Below are 24,501 nucleotides of genomic sequence, written 5' to 3' on the forward strand. Positions count from 1 at the left end.
GTAGTAAGAGAACTTAGAAATTCTTAGAAAGATACATGTGTAGAAGGGGGAAAAGTAATGAAAATTATCCACTGATCATAATTGTCTTTAAACATCAAAAATTTCCCTCGATCCTCAAAAAAATTCTACAAAACTCCAAGGTGAAAAAACTAACAAAGAAGTTCATCTTCATCACTAGAAGATGAACTAAAATATCACTAGACTTTTTTTCTTCTGGCTTCATGAAACCTTGTTCTCTTTTTCTGTTCACTTACCACAGAGCCAGAAAACAGTTAAAAGTTTGGAGATTAAAATAACCCAAAAGGTGCAGGGCCCCTCTTTCTCTGTACGCTCTCTTTCTGATACTTAAACACTGCCATTCATGCAGAGCAAGAGAGATGTGAAAGTCTTGCTCTGAAGGTTACCTTACTTGTGCATCAATTCTAGAGAATTCTTAACCAGTAGCATCTGAATTCACTGATGTCTTGATAATTCCATAGTCATTTCGGTTCTCCTCTTCCCAACCTCAGCAAATAAATAGGAAAGAGTTGACAAGCTAAGGTAGTCTCCACTGAAAGGGCTTATCCTTAGAGCTAAAAATCTGGAAATCAATTTGTTTCAGCTCTGGTATTAGAGCAGTTGAGAAGTCCTTAATTTGAGCTCACAGAAATCAATAAGAATAATACTAAACTAAGAACTGCAAAGCTGAAGCACACAAGTATTTTCTGAAAGAAAAAAAAAATAACAAAGGAAAAACTAAAACCAAATAAAGACTCTAACAGATTATTTTATCATTTAAATGTGTCCTGTTGTGCCTTGTAGTTCACTAACTCACTAGATGCTCATGCTTCTATTCCCTTTTTCCTTCCTCTTAGCTCTCAAACTGCAGTGTAATTCCTAAGAGCTTGGGCCTTTGCTGTTGCTGTTAGTTCTTAACCACATTCTGAATCCTATGCTTACTGTCTTTCCTTGACCTCCCTTATCTTTTGATCAGTACCAAAGACTTCAAACTGTTCAGAAAACTGGGTAACAACAGGGCTTCTGCAGGTCCTGGCAGCATTTCTACATCATAGCTGTATCCAAATTAAGCCTTCAGTTGGATGAACATACCCATGTAGAAGAACCTGCCACAGTATCACAAGTGTTAGAGGAACACAAAGACAAACCCCCTGAGAGCAGGTCCTGTGTGAGGCACCTCAGCAAAGAGTTCCAGAGGCAGATTTTACAGCTGAATAAGCTGTAATGTTTCCAGTGTTTGTAGCTACTTCTGCAAGAGTTGCACAGGGCCATGAAAAGGTAACAGTTTAGACTGGTGCTAGTTAAGGATCTCTTCCTCCTGCCTTCTTACAAGCTACAGGTACACTGCCCATATCCCATCCAAATATAGCTGAGAGCACTTTGGTCTGCAAAATATTTGAAAGAAAGTCTAAAAAGGAATTTAGGCTGGCAGATCTCATATTAGGTTTCCTGGCTTGGAGTTTAGAAATATTGATTTCTGATTTAGAAGGCAAGCAGCTTGGATAAATAATCCATGAAGCACATCAAACTTCAGATGCTCCACTGCTATTTTAAATGCACTTTTCAAAAAGTCATTTCAATCACTGGTTCTGAGTGCTTGAAGTCCAACAGACTTCCCTTTCTGTTGTGGATGTTCAGGACACTTCAAGAGCCGACTTCAGTCTTGGGGACATTCTAACAGCCAGAAAAATATTAATACCAATAGACTGTAAATCTAGTTATCATGCACCTCATTCAAAATTAGTGAGGATAATAAATATGCAAACAGACTTCTCTGAAATACTAAAATGAAAGTAATGCACGTGTTATAATAGGAGTTTAATAAGATTATGTAGAATAGCTATTCTCAATTATCTTCTGTCCTTGTATTTTCCAGTTACTGATATCAATATAATTACCACCTATTTGATTAAATTTTAATTAAATACCTAAGCATTTAATAATCCATCATTATAAATTTTTGCATGGTATCATTATACTAAATAAACATTTAGGTCAGAATTTCTAAAAAAGTAGCAGCAATTTAAGTTACACATTTATGTCTATATTTAAGCTCTATAACTAGCAGTTGAATTTCAAAGTTACTAAAAGTCAGGTAGCCGCCCTTGAAAGACAGCGATAAACAATCTAGTAATATTAAAAGTAGCAGGATTAGACCCAGAAGCTGTAGAGCTTATGAACTGGACTAATTCTGCTCCCCAGCCCTCTTTTGCTATTTGTGCTTTCTTCTAAACCTTTGAAGTCTCACCTTTTGTAGACTTTTAAAAATCATTAAGTATGTGTACAAAAAGTACATCATTCACCTGTGTAAACCACTGGAAAATCCTTAACTATCTGTCTGCTGATTTCGCAAGATTTTTCCTATAGCCCACATATATACTCTAAGAGTAAGAATCAGATTTTCAAGGACACAAAATGCAATTAGGAGTTAACAGCCAGCAAAATCTGGCAGACAGGTACCTAATTCTGGTATAGTTTTGAAAACCTCTTCCTTAAGACTCAGCCATATGTTCTAGATCTAAAAAAATGAATAATGAAAAGCAGCCTCATACCATTATTCCTTTTTTATCCCACTAAATTAACTTCAAGAGTGTTCTTAAAAGAAAGTAATCCTTTCCTAAAAAATACTTGATTAATCCTCTTCTAGTCTTCTGACATAAAACTGAAATAAGGTTAACCATTGTAAAGTATTGGCACTTGAACCTCTCTTATCTTATATAGAAAGTGAAACTACAACAATCCAAAAAGAAAACATCTAGTAATTCAGGTGACATCAACTATGCAGTAGCTTTGATTCTATTAAAAAAAAAACAACTTGCTTTTTTATTATCACATCACACACACGCAGAGAAAACACAGCTGGAATGTAAGGCAAGTGAACTAATGAACTTAATTAACACATAGAAAATAAAAGAACAATGCTGCAAATGTGTATGTATAATGAAACCATTCAGCAAATGAACCAGTAATCATAACGAGATTTTGTATGACTTCCTCCTGTCATTGGGGTCAGAAGTATGAAAACTGGGTAGCAACCAAGTATTTAAAATCTTTATTGATCCCAAAATTAATATTTTTTTTTAAAGTTTGTCAGAAGCAAAATCCAAGTTACTTTTACTGCTCCACTGAGAACTCCAGCACCAGTTCCACTGCTGAGCATCCACCTCCTGAGATTATTGAAAACCAGAAATAATACAACACTGTGATAGAGATCTTATCCTCCCTCTGTTCAGATGGTAACAATACTCCATGCATTTCTATCCTAAGAGCTCAGATACAATCACATCAATAGCAGGATACTGTAGAGGACTTAGGTGCCAACATAGACCGCATGACTGCAGTTGAAGCGTGCTTTACCACCTCGCTAGTAACTGCCTAAGAAGAGCAGCTGGATATCACATTGGTGTATTTTAACACAATGAAATCTGTCCAGTTTCTAGTGGTTTGAGGAAATGCGGTGGGAGGAGACAGCCTCTAAACCCATGTGGTTTTTTCAGCTGCATATGCAACAAATTCTTAGGTATGTGACAGCTCCGGGGAAGACTTTTCCACTTCAGAGCCTCTTCCAGGGGTCTGAACACAAACCGCACCACGGTGTTTCTGTGAATCATAACAAGGCAGTTCACATCTTAGGAAACACATACCCAAGCACAAAGGAAGCAAATGATCAGGAGGCCAAATTTTAGTTAACAGCAATAACTACAAATTATTAGAAATTTCTTTTTTAATAGATCACCTCCTAACAGAAGATATTTATCTTTCTCTAAAAATTTTTCTCTGGCAAACAATTAAGTCAACAGAACTAAAAATGGTTGTGGAATCACTTCAAAACCCATAACATCCAATACTCTTGCTGGGTCTGTGCTTGGCAGTTGGCCCCCATGTTGTTGTTTTATTATGTTAAAGCCACAAAATCAGGCAGAATTACTTCATTTTAAACAGGGGCAAGCACAGAGACAGTGTCCCATATAAAGCAAGATGAGTGATTCTTCAAGCCTACGGAAATATTGTGACAAGGCACCTTGCTGTAGCAACACAAATGGTAGTTTATCTTATATCCCCAAATACTTTATTAGGCATGATTAAAGATAGTAATTCCACCTAGCAACAACTTGAAAAGGGTCTTTAATAACACAGAATAACTTGAAACCATACCCACCAGGTCAGAAAACCTTGGATTAGGTTAAAAGTTCAAGTATTAGTAACATTTTAAAAGTTATTTTCTCATAACTTGCTAAAACTGCAGGTCTTGGTTCACATTCCCAACAGAAAAAAGAATCTCCCAAAGCCCAAGTACCGCAGGGTAAATCTTTCACATCAGCTCTTACCGATTCTTAGTTTGGCCATTACTCAAATATGCAATATATGATGTCGATGAGTTAAACATCATATCACCCATTTTGATTTATTTCTTTCAATTCACTGGGAATTTTATTTATGTTTGTAACTACAAGGTTTTTGTTGGTGGTGCCAATAGCTTCAGTCCAGGGGTAGATAGTCAAGTGCTCAGACCATTATACAGCATTACAGTATATTGATTAGAATACCTATAGAATAGCTAAGGACAAAACTAATAATGTTACTAAGAAAAATGCCCAGAAGGGATCAGGTCTAGCCTAACCAAATAATATAGTTTCAGCATTGCTGAAGAGAATACCAGCAGTCTAAAAGACGAACTCTTCCAGTTATTATTTTCTTTAAGTTGGTGTTTTTCACAGTCAATAAAAATATTAATATAATTTTATTTCTCCCTTATATCATTTTTATGTACTGACACAATATTACCTATACTGTCCTCAAGACATAGAAGGTGATGTTGGACCAATAAAAAGCACAAAAGCACTTTCTTTATGTGCTTTCTGAATTTCCAGAATATCTGAGCACAAAGAGCGCAGACTGCTGCTGTACCACATACCACTAATTCAAAGCATTTAATCCTGTCTTCCACACGTCAGCCAAGGCAATACAAATGCCAAAAAATTCCTCTTTGATAGCAATATTATATACACTGTGTATTATATAAGCCTTCTGTCCTCCTCCCCTTGAATGTACACTATCAAATCATTCTGGCCATTATTTTATATTGAGCAGATGGTATTATGAGATTTTTGATAAAGAACAACAATCACCCAGCAAGGGTTGCAAAGGGGTCACTGAAACCAAGATTAACAATTGATTAGCTTTAATGGACCGTGACAGTAATAAACAGAGCTCTACACAAAGATTTGATTGTCCTGTTAATGCTGCTGACACAAATGGCTTTTAACTGGCTTCCTGAAAGTGTTAATATCTTCAAAGCCTCAGCAAATGAAGGACTTACTCAAAGTGAGAACTGTCCTGCAGTGAAGAAGTACTTACTGTAGAACTCTAAAACGATCTTCTATAAAGCGCGTTTCTGATTTATTCAGACAATAGTTCCTATTTCTCCAAGGCTTAAAGTTCAAAAAAATAAAATACAGCACACCTCTGCAAATGTAAAAGAACTCTAAAGCATTTGAATACAGAACCAAGCATTCATTAAATACAACAATAATATGAATTATCACTTTCAGTGCACTCGTTTTATCCTTACTCCAACATGGGCTGACAGATCTCGGTATCACAGCCTTCTAAACTCAATTTCTTATCCTTAGCTCTGAAAAGCTCACTCTCTTTTTTCCTTTGTGCAGAAATCAGTAATTTGTGTTATATTTTCTTTAAAATAAAATGGTTTGTGATTACTGAAAGTAACCATGGTAAAAACTGAAAATAGAATTTACAGATCTGTGTACTTCTTAGATACATGCATGGGAAAAAGTCTACAGAAAAAGTCTCTGTTTCCCTTAATGCTTCAGCTCAATATTTAAATGGGCATATGGCAAATATTCACAAAAAGTTTTAAAATTAAATCTAGGTAGAGACAAAGTAAACAAAACTCCACTTAACATGGCATTTAAGAAACCAAGGATATAGGAATTCATTACAAGTAAGGAGGTATTTACTCATTTAAGCACCGAGTAACACTTTCTGTTAAACCTTCCATTTTAGGTTAGATTACTTGGTCTCTAAATCAACCTGTTTTTTTAATTATGTGTCTTATTTAAGCAAAGGTTTTTCTTTTAAACATTTTTAACTGTGAGCTGCCACAGTGCTTCTCCCTCCCATGTTATTCCTAAAGGCAACATTTTGAGACAATAACGGTATGGCTCTAAGGGCTTCCAGGTAAGAGAAAAAATGGTGTCTGCTCTAGACACAGATCCAAACACAAACCATTTGCACAAATCAAGGTCATACTAATCCCATCCCTGTGGGTCCCACCCCATCTGCAAATTCAACTCTCTATAGAACAATTCCTTGCCAGTACACTGCAACGATGAAACATGCTGCTAATTACTGTGTTTAAAAATCTTGACCTAAGCAGACATGCAGGGAATTTAAATGAGATCTCTAAAAGACTAAAATCCACCTGCTTGGTCTCCCAACACACAAACACTAAATGCGTAACCTGTCAAAATACTGAGCCAGCCTTCATTAATTCCATTTTCTGCAATCAGCATCCTTTATTACTCACATGTTTGGCTTCCTACAGCAGTTCTTCATGCAAGCTATTGTATAAACTGTTATAGTATACTCTGATGATAAATATTTAAGAAAATAATTATTAATTACCTGCAAGTCAGCATCAAACTCATGTTTCAGGTAAGCATCTTCTGCAGCTTCAACAAGACGCTGAAGAAAAGAAAGGAAAAAAAAAAAAAAGGTGTATTTTTGAAATAACAGATAACATCTTTAAATCCAAGTGTTCCTTCCAGTATAACAACAGAGATTGTTTGAGAATTGTGTAATTCATTGTCACCACATGGTATTTCCTATAATACTTCATAGAATAGAAATAAATGATCCAGATTAAAAAAAAAAAGACCAAGTTTTTTAAACCCTCAGCATCCATGATTGGTGGTATAAAACTCTCAAAACAGCTCAACTACTAATAAATAAAGGGAAAGAAGGTAATTTTTTCCACTAGTGCTCAGCACCCTGCAGCTCTCATTCCAATAGTGATTTTTGAAAGAACACAAAATAAAGTTGCTTTCACACTGAACCCCATTTTGCACATAGGAGCCCTTTTCAAATCTTTCTTCAAATTAAAATAGGAGGTATTTCCTAATAATGCACTTGCAATCAAGCAACTGAAATAAAAAGGAATTTCTAAATAACACATCAAATATAAAATATTAGAAAAACAGAGACCAGGTTTTTGTACTTAGCAGATTTGAAGTGTTTTACATACTACCTTAACATGGCGCATAATCACAGCAAGATTTTTCTGCAATTACAGAAGTAATATTTACTGAATGACAGCAATTCAGTAGTATTTTTTTCCTCTTGATAATATCCAGAATTCCCTGTAGTAGTTATTGTTCCTTACCACTATCATCTGAAGGGAAAAAAAAGAGGGTGCACTAAAACACGGCTACTTGAAAAATTTAAGTCATATAGGGGTTTGCTGCAGACATTCTCTTGTGAAAAGACATTATATCCTTTCTAAGATTTTATTCAGGGTTCTTTACAGTTCTGAATATTTTAACTATGGAAGTAACTCCTAGTTTTTATTTAATCTACCTTAATATTCATATATGTACAACCCAAAATTAATCAAAGAATGACCTGTCACTAAACAGTCATTATAATACTTCTATTTTCTTTGATCTATTAGACACTGGCACACATATATTTTCAAGTATTTTCTATCATGAAGCAAATGAGCTACAGGCTCTCATTAATGGTACACAGAGTGGACAGCCGTGCACACATTTGCTTCCCTTTTCAGAACTGTATGCACTTGTATCATGTCTTTAAATATAAATCAAAATGGAATCGGAACTCATATAGATTGCTATACAATTTGAACTATAATGGAAACTGAACCAGAAAAATATTTCTGGTTGCCAGTTCAGAATAAGTGGTTCAACAAAACCTGACAGATTAAAGCAGAGCCACACTGGTTACGGGGAGCATTTGTGTTGACTGAGGTCTGCAGAGCAGCAGCATGTCACAGCCTTCCCGTTCACATCTCTGTCATCGCGTGGCTCACCCGCGGGTGAGCACAAGCCTCGCTAAATCCCCAGTCCTCTGCTGGACTTCTGCATCTTCCCTGCAGACCCCAGTGAGGGGGTTTTTCATACTTTTTTCTTAGTGCAGGGTTACAGATCTCAAAAATTTGATTAAAAACTGGAAACTCCATTGATGCGTAGGTTGATATGGAAGAGCGCGGGCGAGCAAATGAAGTCCACCTTCCCAGAGCCCCGTGCTGTGCGTACAGCCCTGTCACTTGGCTGTTTCCACCTTTAAAAATCTTGTCCCATGTAAAGGCAGCTGGTCTTAGCAAACCCTTTTGACCTAAACTGGAATTGAACTGAAACGGTTCCACCACTGGGTAAATCAAACCAGAACTGAACTGAAGAATGTAGCAGCTCACTTTCCCGCATACACATACATGGGTAAAAGAACCCAACAACTAACGATGCATCGCAGCGGGCGACACAAGGGGAAGCCATGAAAAATATTTCAAATGAAACAGTGAAGTTCTGTGGAATTGTTCCTACTGCTCCTGTACTGTATGAACAGTAGTAAAACCAGACCTTGCAATCTGAAAGGTTGTCAGACATTAATTTGACCCACAGGTTTTTTACATTTAGAATTTAAAAAGAGAAGTAACACAAATTAACTATTCTGAGGGGGAAGCCTCACAGCAACTGAAACAGACTCTTAAACATTTGAATGGTCTCAGAAGTCCATCTTTAGCATGTTAGTGATCTGCTGAAAGTATTTTATAAATCTAGCCCTCATTTTTCAAGTATGAAAAAGGCATTTTATGTAAAATAACTACTCTAATTCAATACATTTCTGCAGGTGTGTACTCCTTTATATTAAAACCATAGTTGCATTACTGCTCTATGCACATCTAATACAAAAGATCATGACTCTGATGAGTTTGAGAGGAAAAAAAAGTGAAAGAAGGGTCAAAAAAATTCTTCATACAGAAATTAATAGAGGAAAAAGAGAAACATGTTTTTCTTTCTGTGCTGAAATATTTACTTACTCACTGGAAGGAAAATTATTATAGTATTTCATGAGATACCAGTACGTAGATATTAGTACCTAGTGGGCTAGAAAAATAATTCATGGCTTCTTATATAGTTTGTATTGATCCCAATGTGTTTCAATTACATTTTTGCCTCAGTAAAATAAATTTAAACTAAGATTTATCCCCCCATGTAAGAAACAGCTAGAGAAGCATAACATGGGTAATAGTAGAAACATCTGGTAAGAAGGGCAGCTCAGCAATGAAAAGTACTGATTGGTACTCTATTGATTTATTTATTAAGATTTCAGTTGTTACATTTGTTCTTTCAAAAAAAAAAAAAAGTACATACATTTCAGCACCATTCTTTACAGGAAACAGAACAAAAAAGCAAACAATCTACCTAGACGTATTTTTTTCTTGAAGACATAGACACAATACGCATGCACACTACGTGCTTCACTCTCACAAATCTCATAAGAAAGTTAAAATTTTGGTACACTGAATGTAGACAACACAAGCATATGCTACATTTTCTATGTAATAGCCCTTAACCACAATTTGCTTTAAATATCTCAACACCATTCTGAAGGAGACGGTGAGAATCTGGGAGAGCTACAGAAAAGGTAAGCAAGTAATAAGCCTAAATCCAGAAATGTACATATTAGTGGATATACACAGATGATATCAGAATGAAGAAATGGTATACAAATATTTTGGTGGTCTTTTGCTGGGTTGGGGCGGGGGTGGTATTTTTCTTTTAAAGAAGTCCTCAAAGGGATGAAGCACGATGGAAGAAATTCCTTAAAACTCTGGGGGCAAAAATATAAAACCTACATGTAATACTGCAACATTTTTATACTGAGGACAAAAATCCCTTTAAAAAATATTTTAATGACTGAACAGTTATCTAGCAATGATCCTCAACATCAGCATGATTAGCAAATTTAACTTAATAGTTTATAGACACTCTTAATGCAAATGCCAATATATTTTCATTTGAGTAAACATGCTCTAAAATCATTGCTGTAGCAAGTAAATGCTTACCAAGCTGTGGTTATCCTGAAGGGAATTGTGAGTTATCTATATGCATTTACATGGAATGAATTATGAACACTGAGCGAGCATCATTAGAGTTACATCCACTTAAGGATCTATATTTTAGGAGTATTTAGCTCTATATGTGGAAAGGTGTTTGCCTGTGCATGCACAGACAAGTCAAGGGCGGCATATAATCTTTAGATAAAGAACAATTCTCCCATTCTATGGCATGGTTCAACTGAGGTTCCCCCAATTAAGGAACTAATCCTTATAACTTTCCCAATATGTGTAAATATGAGAAAGATTAACTGACTTATCCAGCATTGATCACAATGCAGCATGGATAAAAACAGGGCATGAACAACTATCACACCCCAAAAAACCCCAAAATGGTCACCAAAACACAACGTCAATGTTTGGTATTTTTAGTAGCAATAGTATCACAGCTAATGTAAAGAAGGCTGAAAGAAGAAGAAATGTTTGTTTCCTCTCAATAACATCAAAAAAAAAAAAAATCACTGAGCTATCTCTGAATAGGGTAATTTTCTTGACAAATGATATTTTAATTTCAGTGAACTGATATTCCCAGATAAATTCTCATTCAAGCTAGGTTGTTATAGAGATAGCAAAGGAAAGGTGAATGAAACAAAATGGATAAGGGAGAAAAAGAATCCAAGAGCAAGTGAAGGGAAAATGAAACAGACGCGCAGAAAGGTGAAAATAAATGAAGAAGAAAATAACAATTTCAAGGAAAAGCATCATGCAAATACCCAGAGCATAGGGTACCCATTTTAGCTTCTGAGAAGATCTTTTCTCTATCCATGTGCCTTGTAAGGGTTTCAGTTTACTTTTCAATGATGATTCTTCATTAGAATCCCATTTTGAAGTTAGATTAAATAAATTCACAGGCATAAAGTTTGAAACAGTGTCTGAACTCCTGAACTGCAGAGGGTCACTAACCTTTATCCATAAATGCTGACTGATGTCCTTCTCTCTTTTCAGCTATCAAATCTTGAAGCAGCACATTTTTATTTCATTGTTTCCTTTCTATTTTTCTAAGATAAACCAACGACTACACATAAAAAGTAGAAATGCTGCTAGAAGTTGCTCTTCTCCAAGCCAAACTGCTATAAATTTCAGAAAAGGATAGAAGACTGCTCTACCTTAATTATAACTCGCATCAACTAAGTGTTCGGTCCATAACATTAATAGTTTACATTCCATAATATCAACATGATAAAATTTCATTTCAAAATACCGAAGTGCTATATTGTGCTGTACTTAAACAGAAAATGAAAGATCTACCCTCTCAATTGTAGATGCTCGTACTTTACTCAGTCCCAAGCTCATGCTGCACTGCCATAAAAATAACTAAGAAGCATAGCTTCAGTTTTGTCAGTTAAAAAATGTGAACTTGTCAGCAGCCCTTCTACTAACATATTCTTCCCAAACTCACTAGACTACGCCTTAATGTTTCTTTCAGTACATTATGTGAATCTTGCCAATTTGAGCTGTTACCTCCGTATTGTCCTGAATAATGCAGTATTATCATTTTAAGTCTATGAGAATTTCATCCAGAGTATGCCTGACAGGGGACACCAATTCTGACCCTACTCTGACCACTGGGATATCATAGTAATTTCAAAAAGTGTAGATAAACCTAGCATCTAAATGCATTTAGCCAACAGCAAAAAATAGCCCTGAACCCTAAGACACTTTCCCATCATTTTCCCATGGCATCAGATCTCTTTGAGGTTCACCTCCTATACAAATCTTGTATATAACTTCAAGGTTGATTTGAGACGTGTTTTGGAAGTAAAAAATAATTTAAAAACATCCTTATTAAAAATAACAAAAAAGTCTGAACCCAAGAAAAAACTATGAATATACTGGACTGAGGTTTGTCTAAAAAAAAACCCAAAACACCAAAAAAAACAAAAACAATGTATAGGAAAAAAACCCCAGGAATTTGTGTAACCTTAAAAGCCTGTCTCCAGACGCCTACATATGGAATTGTAACAAGGATTGCTATCTTAATCAAATGTAAACAAACTTTGTTAATAAAGACAGGTAGGCAAAACAAAGGAAAGCTAATTCCTGTTTTTAAGAGCTTATTTCTTTCATATTTTGTAGCAAGTTTTCTGGTACATTACCAAGCAAACACCAGCAGTATTCTGTAAACGGAAAATACTTGTAACTATCAATAGTTACCCTTCTTCACTTGAAATACTCGGTGCAATTTTAATAACCTTACTATTGATTTGAACATCTAATTTCCAATCAAAATTTATAGTTATTGAGTTGTGGCCATGCCAAAAATATTTCCTAAAGTGCAGCCAGACAACTATTTAAACCATAGTTCAGCAGCTGAGTATATTCCTGGGAGAGAAACCAGAACTTGTGTTTCAATCATCAGAGCAATTTTCTTCACTGGCTTCTTCATGAGAAGCCTATGCTGTGCATGTGGGAGCACTCAGTAATAGACTAGCGAAGTTTAAAAACATTACCCAGGTACCTTCCTATGACTTCCCCATTCTGGGGTTCATTTCAGAAGTGAAAAAGGGATTTCCTTTCCAGGAAACCTGTAAGGCTGCAGGTGCTTTGAAAACTTCTGAAAAGCTTGGGCTGTTTTGGGAAAGAACAAGATTTATTAGCATTAAGTGAGCTTAGGTAATATTCTGGCATGGGTGGTAATTCTGCCGCAAGTCCTCCTTACTTCCATCAGAGTTCTGGGGTTTGCTTCTTTCACAGTTCATTTACTGGAGAAGGTAAAGAAGCCAACAGAGAATATTTGATGTTGTTCATCAGTATCGCTATTATTTCCTGTGCTCGAAAACAGTATCATGTAACACAGCAATGAATGTACCAGTGTGCAAACAGGCCTCTTGGTCTCACTATTTTATTGCAAATAGCTTTGCACATCTGCCATAACCAATGGAAAAATATTATAGGTATCAGAGACTGATGCTGACCTTGGAGGAATATGTGCTACCATCAGAAACACATGCATTTTTAGACAGGCCAATGACAACAGACTTGCAATTTGTCTGCTTTAATCCTTGACATTGCAGGGGGGGGAAGAGTTTCTTTTTTCAGAAAGCCCAGCAACATATTTTATTTCCCACTCTGTTCTCCTCAGCAATGAGGTATTTTCTAGGAAATTCTACCACTAAAATTGCTGTTGCTGTGGCTAAGATGTGCTGAAAATTATTTAGCTCCTGTTACCCTGATATTAGAGTTCCTAGTGCTTGTAGCTTAAGACAGATCTCAACCTTGCAACCAATGCCATAAAAAAAAAAAAAAAGACCGCTCTATGACTACTATCAAATTCTACTACAACAACTCAACTACACGATGCTCAGTCACAGTAAGTGCTGCATCAAAGCACAATCAAAGCAGAAATTATAAATAAAAGATAAAAATAAATTAAAAGCTTAGCATATGCAATTATTGTAAATAACTTCAGTTATCCACATATTCATTTGAGACTGGCAGATTTTCAGGTTGATCATTATTAGAGTGCTAGCTGGTTTTTTGAAGCAACATAAAGAGTTCAGCTCAGCAGAGGTGGACAAACAGAAATGAAACTAAGTGGATTAAAGCACATGAAACTCGCACATTGCATAACAGTGGCTAAAACAATCCTTGAGTAATTAGATGCATTTCTAACTTAACTAGGTCAACACTATATTTAGTTATGGAACGTAGAGATTACCGTGGCATAGAAGGAAGACTGCAGTTGAAGAAGGTAACACATTTGTCTTTTACTGAGTTCTGCTGTGCTCAAAAGGCTGCACAAAGCTAATACATCAGATACAAAATATGCAGATTATCAAATCTGCTCCTACCATGTTATTATGTCTACCACAGAGCAGAAAGGAATGATGTGCTAAATAAGGTTTTATTCCATACTTTTCATTCCATATGTCCCAGCCATCAAAGAATCAGTTCAGCTGCAGACACAACTTACAGCTGTTTCAGAGCTATTTAAAATGTGATTTGCCTGCCTGGGGTACAGCAGCCACCAGCTCCTTCAGCCACCTCTCCTAACTCAGGGCCAAGGGGAATGTTCTTCAGTATTTCACACCAATCATCTATTCATCCAAGGTTGGGTAATTCTCTGTAAATACCCTTATGTATCTTTTTAATTCCACTTGCAACATGGCAACACAATCTGTAAAGTTTTGCTTTCAATTAGTAATTCACAACTGGTACTGCTCTCTTCCTCATGAATTTAAAAACATATTTACAATGTTACTTTGTGAAACACCTTCCAAAATCAAGGGAAGCTGGCCTCTGTATGCATCTAAATATCCACCTGTGTATACATGCGTTTATATATATTTACTCAATATTAATCTGTAAGTACCATTATGATCCTTAGTCCTGTCCCTGTCCTGAAATCACTAGATTAAAACATCTGATTTATTAATCTTTTTCACACATTTAAGCTACCACAGGTCACAGTCTTTACCTGTCACAATCAGTATCCTGTTTGGATAATGCCAGACTGTCTTTCAGCATTTGAGTACAGTGAGGACTTACACAATGCCTGAGCAAAAATAGTTTGCCCTCAGCTCTGACAGCTCTCAACACCATTGCTGGATGCTTGGCAGATGTTGCTGAAGAAAGATTTGGGATGACTGTTTTCATGCAAGTTCATTTAATCCAAATTTCTCCATTGGTAGGATCTCTCTCACCTCACTTCAATTATTTCAAAGTTAATCATCTCTCTACACAAGTTAACTAAACATCCTTCATGTAGAGACAGAAAACTCCAAAGGTCCTGCTTGTCCCATTCTAAAATAACTCATAAGATACGGGAAGAACTTTGGAGCTTTTCCTTCACTCTTTTCTTCATTAGATGTTTAACTTTATATAAATGAGAAGTTAAGGGAGATGAATCCCACACCATATGTGCAACGTAAATAAGGTAAAGAGAAGTGGAAGTATTGCCATGCTCACTCAATAGAGGAAAGGAGTCTTGAGGCAACACATTGTCCTGACAGCAGCCCTGGGACTAGTCAAGGTGTTTCTGTTCTGTTTACATTTAGAAGCACCAAGTGAAACCAAATGTCTTTGTTTTGTTCCCTCTCTCAGCTTTTTCCTCACCTCTGCACTAAGGCTCAGTCCCTCAAGTTAATTCAAATTCAGCTTGCAATTTGTGGTCTAGTTCAACAAAATCAGCTATGATATACTGTCCTTCTTCCAGTTTCCAACCAGATTACTATCACACAACAACAGCAAAAACGCTTCAAGATTTATTACTCAAAACAAAGGTCAGTTCTAGAGTTTGCAGGGACTTATTTCCATTGCCTAGCCCAGCACTTAATCACAAAACACTGAGCCTTGTCTTTGCTTTCAAACAAAGCCATGAAAACAGTAGGTATTACTCTCTCTCAAGTGAAGTCAGTTGGACTATTGTTTTTTACTTCCCACAGGGTCAGGATTTCAGTTGCTGATAGACTAAATTAAACAGAAATTTTTTAAAAAAGAAAAGGAAAATCAAACTCTGAGTTTTCTGCTAAAACATTCCCAGCTCCCTATTGTAAGTGGAATTCTCTAAGCTAGATATTGAAGCAAGTAGAGTATTACTGCAAACATGTGAGGAAAGAAGTACTTCATGAAATAAAGCGGTGGTATCTCTTCAATACCTGGAGCCAGTTTAAAACAGGGATACAGGGAAGATACTGTAGCAAATATTCCATCTCTTACAATAACTGTCCTGAGAATTTAAACAGTTGGCATTGTTATGTTTCTAAATTTTAGAACAAAAGCATTACACTAAAAAGTTTAAACATTATTATGGATGCAAAGCCAACCTAAGCTAGGAAATACCAGAATGAAGTTGCCTCTAACTTCAATCCCCAGTATTAAAGTATCATTTTGTCCATATAGTTCTGCTTGGTTAGAACACTGAAAAATAACATTTAAGACCTTTGCAGTCCTCACTAACAGAGTGACAGCAGTTGGCATCCATTTCTATATGTATCAGTAATGGATTTTGCAAGCATTCACCTGAGACTTAGAAATCCAGTGTTGCAGCTCAGGTTATATAGGCACAGATTCTTTAGCCCACTTCAATGCTGCACTGTACCCAGTTCTGCCTTCAGACATAACCATGGCTTACTCCTGTTCCTTTCCTATCTGACCACGGCCCTAGAGCTACTCCTATTTCTTTCTTACCCCCCTCTTCACATCCTGAGGTCATTAAGCTCATATTGCCTGTTCCAAACTCCAATGCTAAGGTTTTTCACAGTATTCTCCACCTCTTCTCTAGCACCTACTAATTATTCTTCCTTCTTCTTCACATTAGCCTTGGCGTCCACACCGCCAAGCATGTTCATGACCAGCTTCTTCCAGGCCCCTACCAATACCTCCTCATTCCTCACTCTGCCAGCTTATATTTCCAGTTTTCCCTATTCCCTGTACAATCTCATTGAGCACATCTAGAATATCTTGTACCATTTATATTTATAAATCCCAGTACAGTCCAGTCCTGTTCCCTTTGTCTCCTTAAATCATCTCATTATTCTCCATTCTCTGTTCTCCTTGTGCTAGTACCTTCCTCAGCCTCTCCTAAAACCATCAACAGACTCCCTTAGCCACAGACCCTCCATTTTCCAGTGCCCTAACATGAATACAGAGAGAGATGAGACAAGAAATCTCTCTCCTTAAGCCTCCTTAATCTCTCTCCTGGGTCTAGAAGGCATGTGGATGCACTGACAGTGCCTCAGGAGAGATAGACTTTGTTTCCCCTGCCTGCTGCTGGCGCAAGCCCTAAGAAACTAATAGTGCAATTGCAGGAAAGTCTTGTTCAACCATGTACTGAAAAAAATCACAGTGCAAAGAATTTTCAGAGATTTCACTTACAGACAGTTTTACTCTGATACATTTCTAATGGCCATATGCCTCTATGTGCAGAGTTTCCAAATGATAAGAACTTGATCCAGCTGGAACAGATTTTCAAAGAAAACCTTGTGTCAAGGCCTCATCCCTGCCAATTTCAAGAGTTGGTTCCCAAGCATAGGAGTGCTATAGAGTCTTAATGAGAAGAACATCAGTATTACTTTAAAAGGGGTAAATCAATGCATTTTCCCCTTGTTTCTTTGTTGGAATCAGCTGAAGTTCAAAGATAAAATTCCAAGCTTTTTTGGTCTCCTGGACCATACTTCATCATTCTGAAGACTTGTTTGCTGTTGAAGATGCTGGAATTAATTACAAAAGCAACTTTCAGACTAAGTGATAATTTAGTCTTTTCATAATTTTGTATATTGTGGCAGGTCCAGTAAGAAAAAAAGGCAACATTGAAACTCTCTGGTCACGCATTTATCTGGCTGATTAATCCTGGGATCTTATGCCCACACTTAGTAACTAGACATTGGTTCCACGTACCTAGAAGGATTTTCTCATACACTATGAATTAATGCTGAAGTCACAGAATAATATACAGGCATCACTCTTCCAAAGTCATGCTTATATAGAGGCTTGCAAGCCTATATATAGCTACAGACTCCATCCCAGCTATTCGGGTTTTCTTGGGTTTTGTTTTTTTTTTTTTTAAATAAATCTTTTTGTAATAATAGTCAGTATTTTTTGCTCTATCTCAAGAACAATATTAAACTGCCCTTGTAATTAAAGGAACATTTGCAAATTCCCAAACCCAAAGGAAACAGTGCATTGGATAGTCAAAACCTTATCTGCTTTACTTTGTAAAGGTAATGAGTTCAAATCCTGTGGGTATTTTGGGTTTTATTAAGAAAAGTCTTGTAACTTGTATTCTCCTAGCAACTAAAAGACTGCTATACTTTCACCTCTTAATTAGTTTTTATCAGCTGAAATGTTCAGCATTTAATTATTGTATGTAGGTTTATTTGGAAAACGGAGTAAAATATGCAACACAGCACCTCACTTCCATTAAGTTTGACACACCTCTAGATTTTGCTATGACCTAGGGAACTCATTTCATAGAATACTCCCAATTTTCATAATAATTCTTCCTCTTGACTCTCAAAGTACTTCTAAAATGCACTTGGGGAGCAATATCAGTCTTCACAAGAAGTGAAGTTCAAAAAGTGACAACCAAAGACTGCAACCGTGCTGACAAAAACTAATACCTTATGTTTGCAGAGGCAGTGCGTAAATTGTAACAATAGTTTCCCACTTATTTTGGATTATAGGAGAATAGCAAGCCACCCCATGCTGCTGGCAAGGCTTCCTGTATTAGCTGAATGGCTCCCTCAGGCACCACCACAGGCTCTTCAGCCATACGTTCACCTACAACCAGCAAGTGTGCTCCAACCTTAAAAGTCCTAACAAGAATAAAACCACCGAGGTCATTAACGTTGCTACAAGCAGTTTTAACTCCCAGTCAACTCTGATCCTGAGAAATGTGCAAAACAGTTTTTTTCCTAACAAACCATGAAGCCCTGAATGCCTGTAACTACTGATGCTCCTTACCTTCTCTGTTTTTCCAATCGAAAACCCAAACACTCCTGTAGGAGAATCACAAAAATGAGACACACAAAGGAGAAAGAAAAGATCTAAGCTAGCTCTCTGGTTCCATATGGAGATAGATTTCCTTTTTGTTAAATGCTTATTCCGTGAAGCTGCCTACGCTTTGCAGGCTGAAGCCTCTGTGAACACCTTGACTTTGTACACTCCAATAAATCTATACCCGGCACTGGCAATAGCATGGCCAGGGCCAGGTATGAGAACGGGGGACAGTTCCTCCAGCTCAGGGTTTGTGGGGTGATAGCAGGCAACTGCCTTAAGCAAACACATACGGCCAGCCTCATACGTCACCTTTGTGTAACCCCAGTGATGCCAGTGAAAGGGGTTGATGATAGACCTGGTGTATTCGTGCAACGTTAGATTGTGAAGTTTCTCATCCGTTCGTTATTCAATCTGGTGGGCAATCTCTCTTAAAGACTTATGTATTAGATTTGGCTTTTAAATAGTGTCTTTCATGCCCTTTTAGCAGTTACAACCCATTCCAGAGTAATAAACTGAATAAAGTGATTTGCAGTATCTGTCATGAAAAAAATGTAATACTATTGAAATGAAGATTAAACGAAATATATTTTCTACAACAAAAACATTATAATTATTGTTTTTACTGCACCAGGATACAAAGATGAGTCAAACATGCTCAGTAATTAGGCTTTCATCACAGACCCTTGAAAGAATAAATACCAAATTAAAATGAAGAACACTTCTGTGTAACACTAAAATGGTTCAGAATGAGTTCTCACCAACTGGATTTTTTCTGTTTCTGATACATGACACAGTCCATATAAACTATATAAGACCTCGATTATATAAGTACCAATAAACAGTAATAAAAATTACAAATAAAGACAGAGCAATGACTTCTCGCATCAGAAAATTTCTCAGTGCTCTGCTGTAACTATTGGTAGATGATCTGAAATAAGAATTGACTGAAATGCCTTAGGAGAAAGACAGTGTAATTACAGAGAATATACAGAGATAGTGCAAATATAATAAACACAAATATTTATAAAAGAAATTACAGCTCAGTTTACACTCTTCTTTCCATGGTTCTGTACAATCTTCCATTTTTTACAAGCAATTTGCCTACCACACATTTGAATTCAAAGTATTACACTAGTAAGTTCTCCTTAAATTTCTTAGTTATCCTCACTTTTAAGACAATGCCATAAAGTCATTAACAAATATCAGCACGTTACTAACCTTCCTAAGCTTTCTAGACCACTCGGATATTTCGTGAACTAACTGGAAGAAACCCTTGCTTTAGTCCAGGTCTGACAGAGCCCAACCAAAAAGCCCATCCTCTCTGCACAACCTGCTTGCCCAGAGAGCAGACAGACATCTGTGTAGCATTTTACTCTGTGAGCAGGTTCCACTACAATGTTACCAGAGTGCAGAGGATTTTTCCGAGTTTTGCTCTTCCTTGACCAGTTAAAGACACAGCTTTTTGCATTCGAAGCCCACCCACGGTCACTGCAGGGCTGCTGCAAGTGTTCTGGAAGGAGCTGGCTGGGGCTTCGGTGAGGCAGCAAGTGATACGGGTACGTGCCATCAGCTGTGATCACTACACAAATGTGGTGTATATACAGTTGTATATATCACTTCACTGTCCTGAACAATCCCCAAAAACATGCTGCAAGTTTTACCCATAAACGTAAAGACAATAACAGTTTCATATAAGATTTTGGTGACTTTCTAGTCAGTGGTTGAATACAGCATCATAGCTTTTTAAGTGTCTGTATAGATATGAATAGAAGTAGTTAAATATGATTGCAAGGTTGGAGTCTAAAATGAATAAAATCCTTTTGCTTGACGCCCTTTCCAATCATAAAAAAAAAAAAAAAGACTCAAAAGAACTACTATTTAAAATACAAAATATGTAGCCAGGTGCTTTTGCAGTTCTTTAGCAAAGGCTATCATTTATCATCAGATAGTTTTTTTACACTAATTTGTACAGAAACCAGCTGAGCTTTGCTGGGATCTACCTGGACACTTGGAAAGGAAAATCATCTACTGTACCATGAATTTTTATGCAAGTGGATTATTTCTCTGCATTTCATCAGGTTGCTTGATGAACACAGCAACTTACTAATCTAGTGTGCCAGATCCTAATAACATCTCCAAAATGTGAAACGCTTAAAGCACTAACCGAATCTGAAACGTAAGTAGATCTTGCTCATTAGCAGTCTACTTGTGAAGTGCTCTTTCTCCATCACTGCTTTCTTCCAAGCCTTGTTATTTAACATTCTGCTGTCAAAATAAAATATAACTATAGCTATGTCACCCTTGAAGTTTCAAATATAGGGGTTTTTCCCCTCTATGTCTACTTAACAAGTAATTTTTATTATCTAGCATAACTAGGAATAAGTTATAGTTGTCGTACATAATATTTTCTAGAGAGCACAAATTTTGGGGACAAAGACTGCCACCTTTTGGCAATAGTCTGTAACAAAAAAAAAGCCTGTTTTCTTATGCAAATTAATACTGTCCTGGTAAACATTTTTATTGTGTTATTTTAGCAACTTATACCCAGCAAACAAACTGAAGAACAAAACATAGGGTTCGACTGAAGCCAACCTGAAAAAAACCCTACCTTTAGGATTGCTGTATACAATGTTTCTTAGCATAAATCAGGGAAATCAGAGCTAGGGGTTTTTTTTCCAGGAGGACACTATGAGTAGATAGCCCTGGCACACAGTGTTCACTATTACACAGGAAAACTCATTTGTTTAAAGATAAAAAGTTGAAGGAGTGCACATATGAATTCTTTTATGCACAGTTTTCTTTTCCATACACACTGATTTAACCTTTTGAGTAGGTCTGCTCTATGCATTAGGTCTGGAGACCTAAAGAAAAATGATTAAATAATTAACAATTGTATCATAATACAAATAATATATTGCCAACCCTAACTCTGGTATTTCCCACATTTTCAGTGCTTGACCTTGGAAACTATGATTTTCATTTGGGGTTTTGAGTGGGGGGTTTTAATAGCCAAAATAAAAAGGGGTAAAACCAAAATCCATCATACATTACACTGGCATGGTTTCAACAGAAAGACCTTTACATCTGGTAATGTACCTGATGGAAAAAACCATCAGGGATGGTTGAGTCACCATCCCTGGAGATATTTAAAAGACATGTAGACATGGCACTTAGGGACCTGGTTTAGTGGTGGACTAGGTAGTGTTAGGTTAACAGTTGGACTCAATAATCTTAAGGGTCTTTTCCAGCCTAAATGATTGTATGATTCTACATTGGTATTTTGCTATTGGAGCAAAGTAACTGTAACAGCAAAAGTCTGGGCCAGCATCAGAAAAGGAAAGGACAAAATGGATTTCCTTGTTTATGGATTTCCTAGTCATTTGCTGATGGCAGAGGAATGATGAGGAGTTACATTGCATTCTCACTAGAATTGTTTCACCATACTTAAAGATGTCCACATGAACATACAGATGTACCCTGAAATTATATTAGTACCACAGCTAAGAATATCCTCATTGCCAAAAAAAAATCCCAAAATGTTATCATCTGGGACCAAAAGAGCTTCAGGCCACCAGTCTAACTCACAGCTACCATCCTGACAGAGCAAGGTGAAAGACTTAATGTAATAAACAAATTAACAGAATGGATGAGCCTTCAGATTCCTTCCAAGGAATGCAAAAAAATACAGGTAGAATTCTCCCTTACAGGCAACCTAAAACATGGACAGAAATCCTTGGGGAATAATCGGAAAATGGTTTGAGGCTTTAGAAGAATACATAGAGGTCTCAGAAAATACTCATAGCAAATGAACAAACCATCCCATGCGTATGAAATACGCTGAGAGGTCCAAAAAATCTAAGTAATACAGAGGACAAAGGAAGAGCCGAAACAGGACAAGAGAGGGCCTGAGGAAACTTTTAAAAGTTTGTAAGTCAGCAGTGTGAAAAAAAGAAATTAACATTGTTATTATTTTTATTTTCACAAGATAATGTAAAAGCCAGAACTTGCACAGAACAGTAGAGAAGATGAACTAAGATAGTACTAATAAAGCAAGACTAATTTGTAAGGATATCAATATGTGAAGAAATCATATTAATAAGTTAAAGAATGAACACAGAAATGCAGACATATTTTTGCTAAAACAAATGCAATTACAGAAAGATCAAAAGAGTATTTTACTGAGCTTCTCAATGCTGAAATTCACAAAAGCAAACAACAATCAGCTTTTTTCCAGACAGCTGAGCCATTTGTAGAAGAATGAAATTGTGAAGAGCTTCAAGAGGCAATCAGAATACTGAGAAATAACAAAAGCACCAGGTGTGAGTAATCTTGCCACTGAATTACCAAAAACAAGAGCGGAAAAGGAAGTCAAACACTTTATAGGGCTATTTGGTTGGATTGAGTTTGGGGAAAATTTTCAAGCATAGAGATATATGCTGTATTCCAGTTTCAAAGCTAAAAAAAAAAATTATCTACTCATTTTACAGAAAACTAATCTCGTATTGGAGAATAGCATTTGGAAGCTTTAGCTTAAAATGGTATTTTGAAAATCAGTTACATTACAACAGCATGTTAAATTTGTATATATCTTCTACAAATGTTGGAGGGCTTTTTAGTTTGGGGGGATTTTTTTGTTGCTGTTGCTCTTGTTAATTATTGTATTAAACAGACATAATCTATTAAAACTGGGAACTTAAACAGAACTCTACTTCTGATTTTAAGAACCTAAATATCTTCACAATTAATAGCTCACCCCCTTTAAAGACTAGCTGTATCAAAAACAAGTGACTAACCTCATGCCATATGGAATTTCATTGATTTAACTGAATTTCAGCAGTATAATTCTGCTTTTACTAGTGGGAGTTATGAAAGCAGATGAAGGGTAGCAGAGCACAGCAGAGCCTACTACCTGTCTGGCACCATAACCATTCTGCACAGATGGAAGAGGGATATGGTACAGGCTTCCAGGCTTCCACATCACACAATTCACAGCTCTTTGGAGCAGTATGACAGTACATACTGCTTAAAAAGTGTTTTGCTACTGTCAGCAGGACTTCCATATGGGGACTGCCATGTTCCCAGTGTACATATTACACCACTTGCTAAAGAATGCGCCATTTACAGTCTTTTCAAAATCATGTCCTGGTAGTCAGGCTTAATGTCTTTAATATCCTTCCCTTGACAGTTTTCAGCTGACCAAGGAAGTAAAGAAAAATATTTTTTTAGGACTCTTAGATATAGAGGCTAGGCTTAGGGGTCTAGAACAGTATCATTATCTTGGCAGCCTCAACACTGAATTTCTTTTGGTGTTTTGGGGTTGTTTTTTCGGTTGAGTTTTTTTTGTTGTTGCTTTGGGATTTGGGGGTTTTGCATTTTTTCTTGCATGTGCTGCTTAGTCTGATTCTCTTAAGTTATTTAAACCTCTTTTTTTCCAATGGGTGTTTGGTTTATTTGGAAAGTGATATTCAAATAAAAATATGTACGTAAGAGGTTTCCCATGAATCTTTAAGAAGTATGAATGATGGCTAAGCCATAAACCAATAAAACTTGCAAGGCCAATTTTATTACACAAATGTGTAACAGACCGTGTAAATGGTAATTAAATCCTCAATTTTTTGAAGTTGTGATATTGCTTTCTTCTTCAGACATTCAGTAGGGATTTCCAAAAGCAGACACTGAAACCCAGAAGTCTCCACTGATATATCTAGGAAAATATTTCTGCTCTTCATTAACACAGTCAAACAGCAAAACAACAAAGGATAAGCCCTTACACAGTAGTATAATAGTACAGTACTAGTAAGTACAGTAATGCAACACTCCCATGTATAAACACAGGTATTGATATATTAATTTAGATCACATTTTGGTACAAAGGTTGCACTGACCACCATCACACTTAACTATCT

At 36.5% G+C, this 24,501-nt stretch overlaps 1 protein-coding gene across 5 annotated transcripts in view; it reads right to left on the reverse strand.

The window, feature by feature from the left end:
- Positions 1–24,501, reverse strand: part of CACNA2D3 (calcium voltage-gated channel auxiliary subunit alpha2delta 3) — a 476,807-nt gene that overhangs the window by 324,283 nt on the left and 128,023 nt on the right. For all 5 annotated transcript variants that reach the window (XR_011329699.1, XM_069812301.1, XM_069812302.1 and 2 more), the window contains one exon: positions 6,646–6,705. Coding sequence is in view for 4 of the 5 variants with exons in the window: in XM_069812301.1 (XP_069668402.1) it covers positions 6,646–6,705 (60 nt within the window). In the remaining variant the exon portion in view is untranslated. The remainder of the gene's footprint in view (positions 1–6,645; positions 6,706–24,501) is intronic.

The sequence above is a fragment of the Haliaeetus albicilla genome, chromosome 24 (assembly GCF_947461875.1).
Source record: "Haliaeetus albicilla chromosome 24, bHalAlb1.1, whole genome shotgun sequence".
NCBI classification, from domain to species: Eukaryota; Metazoa; Chordata; class Aves; order Accipitriformes; family Accipitridae; genus Haliaeetus; species Haliaeetus albicilla.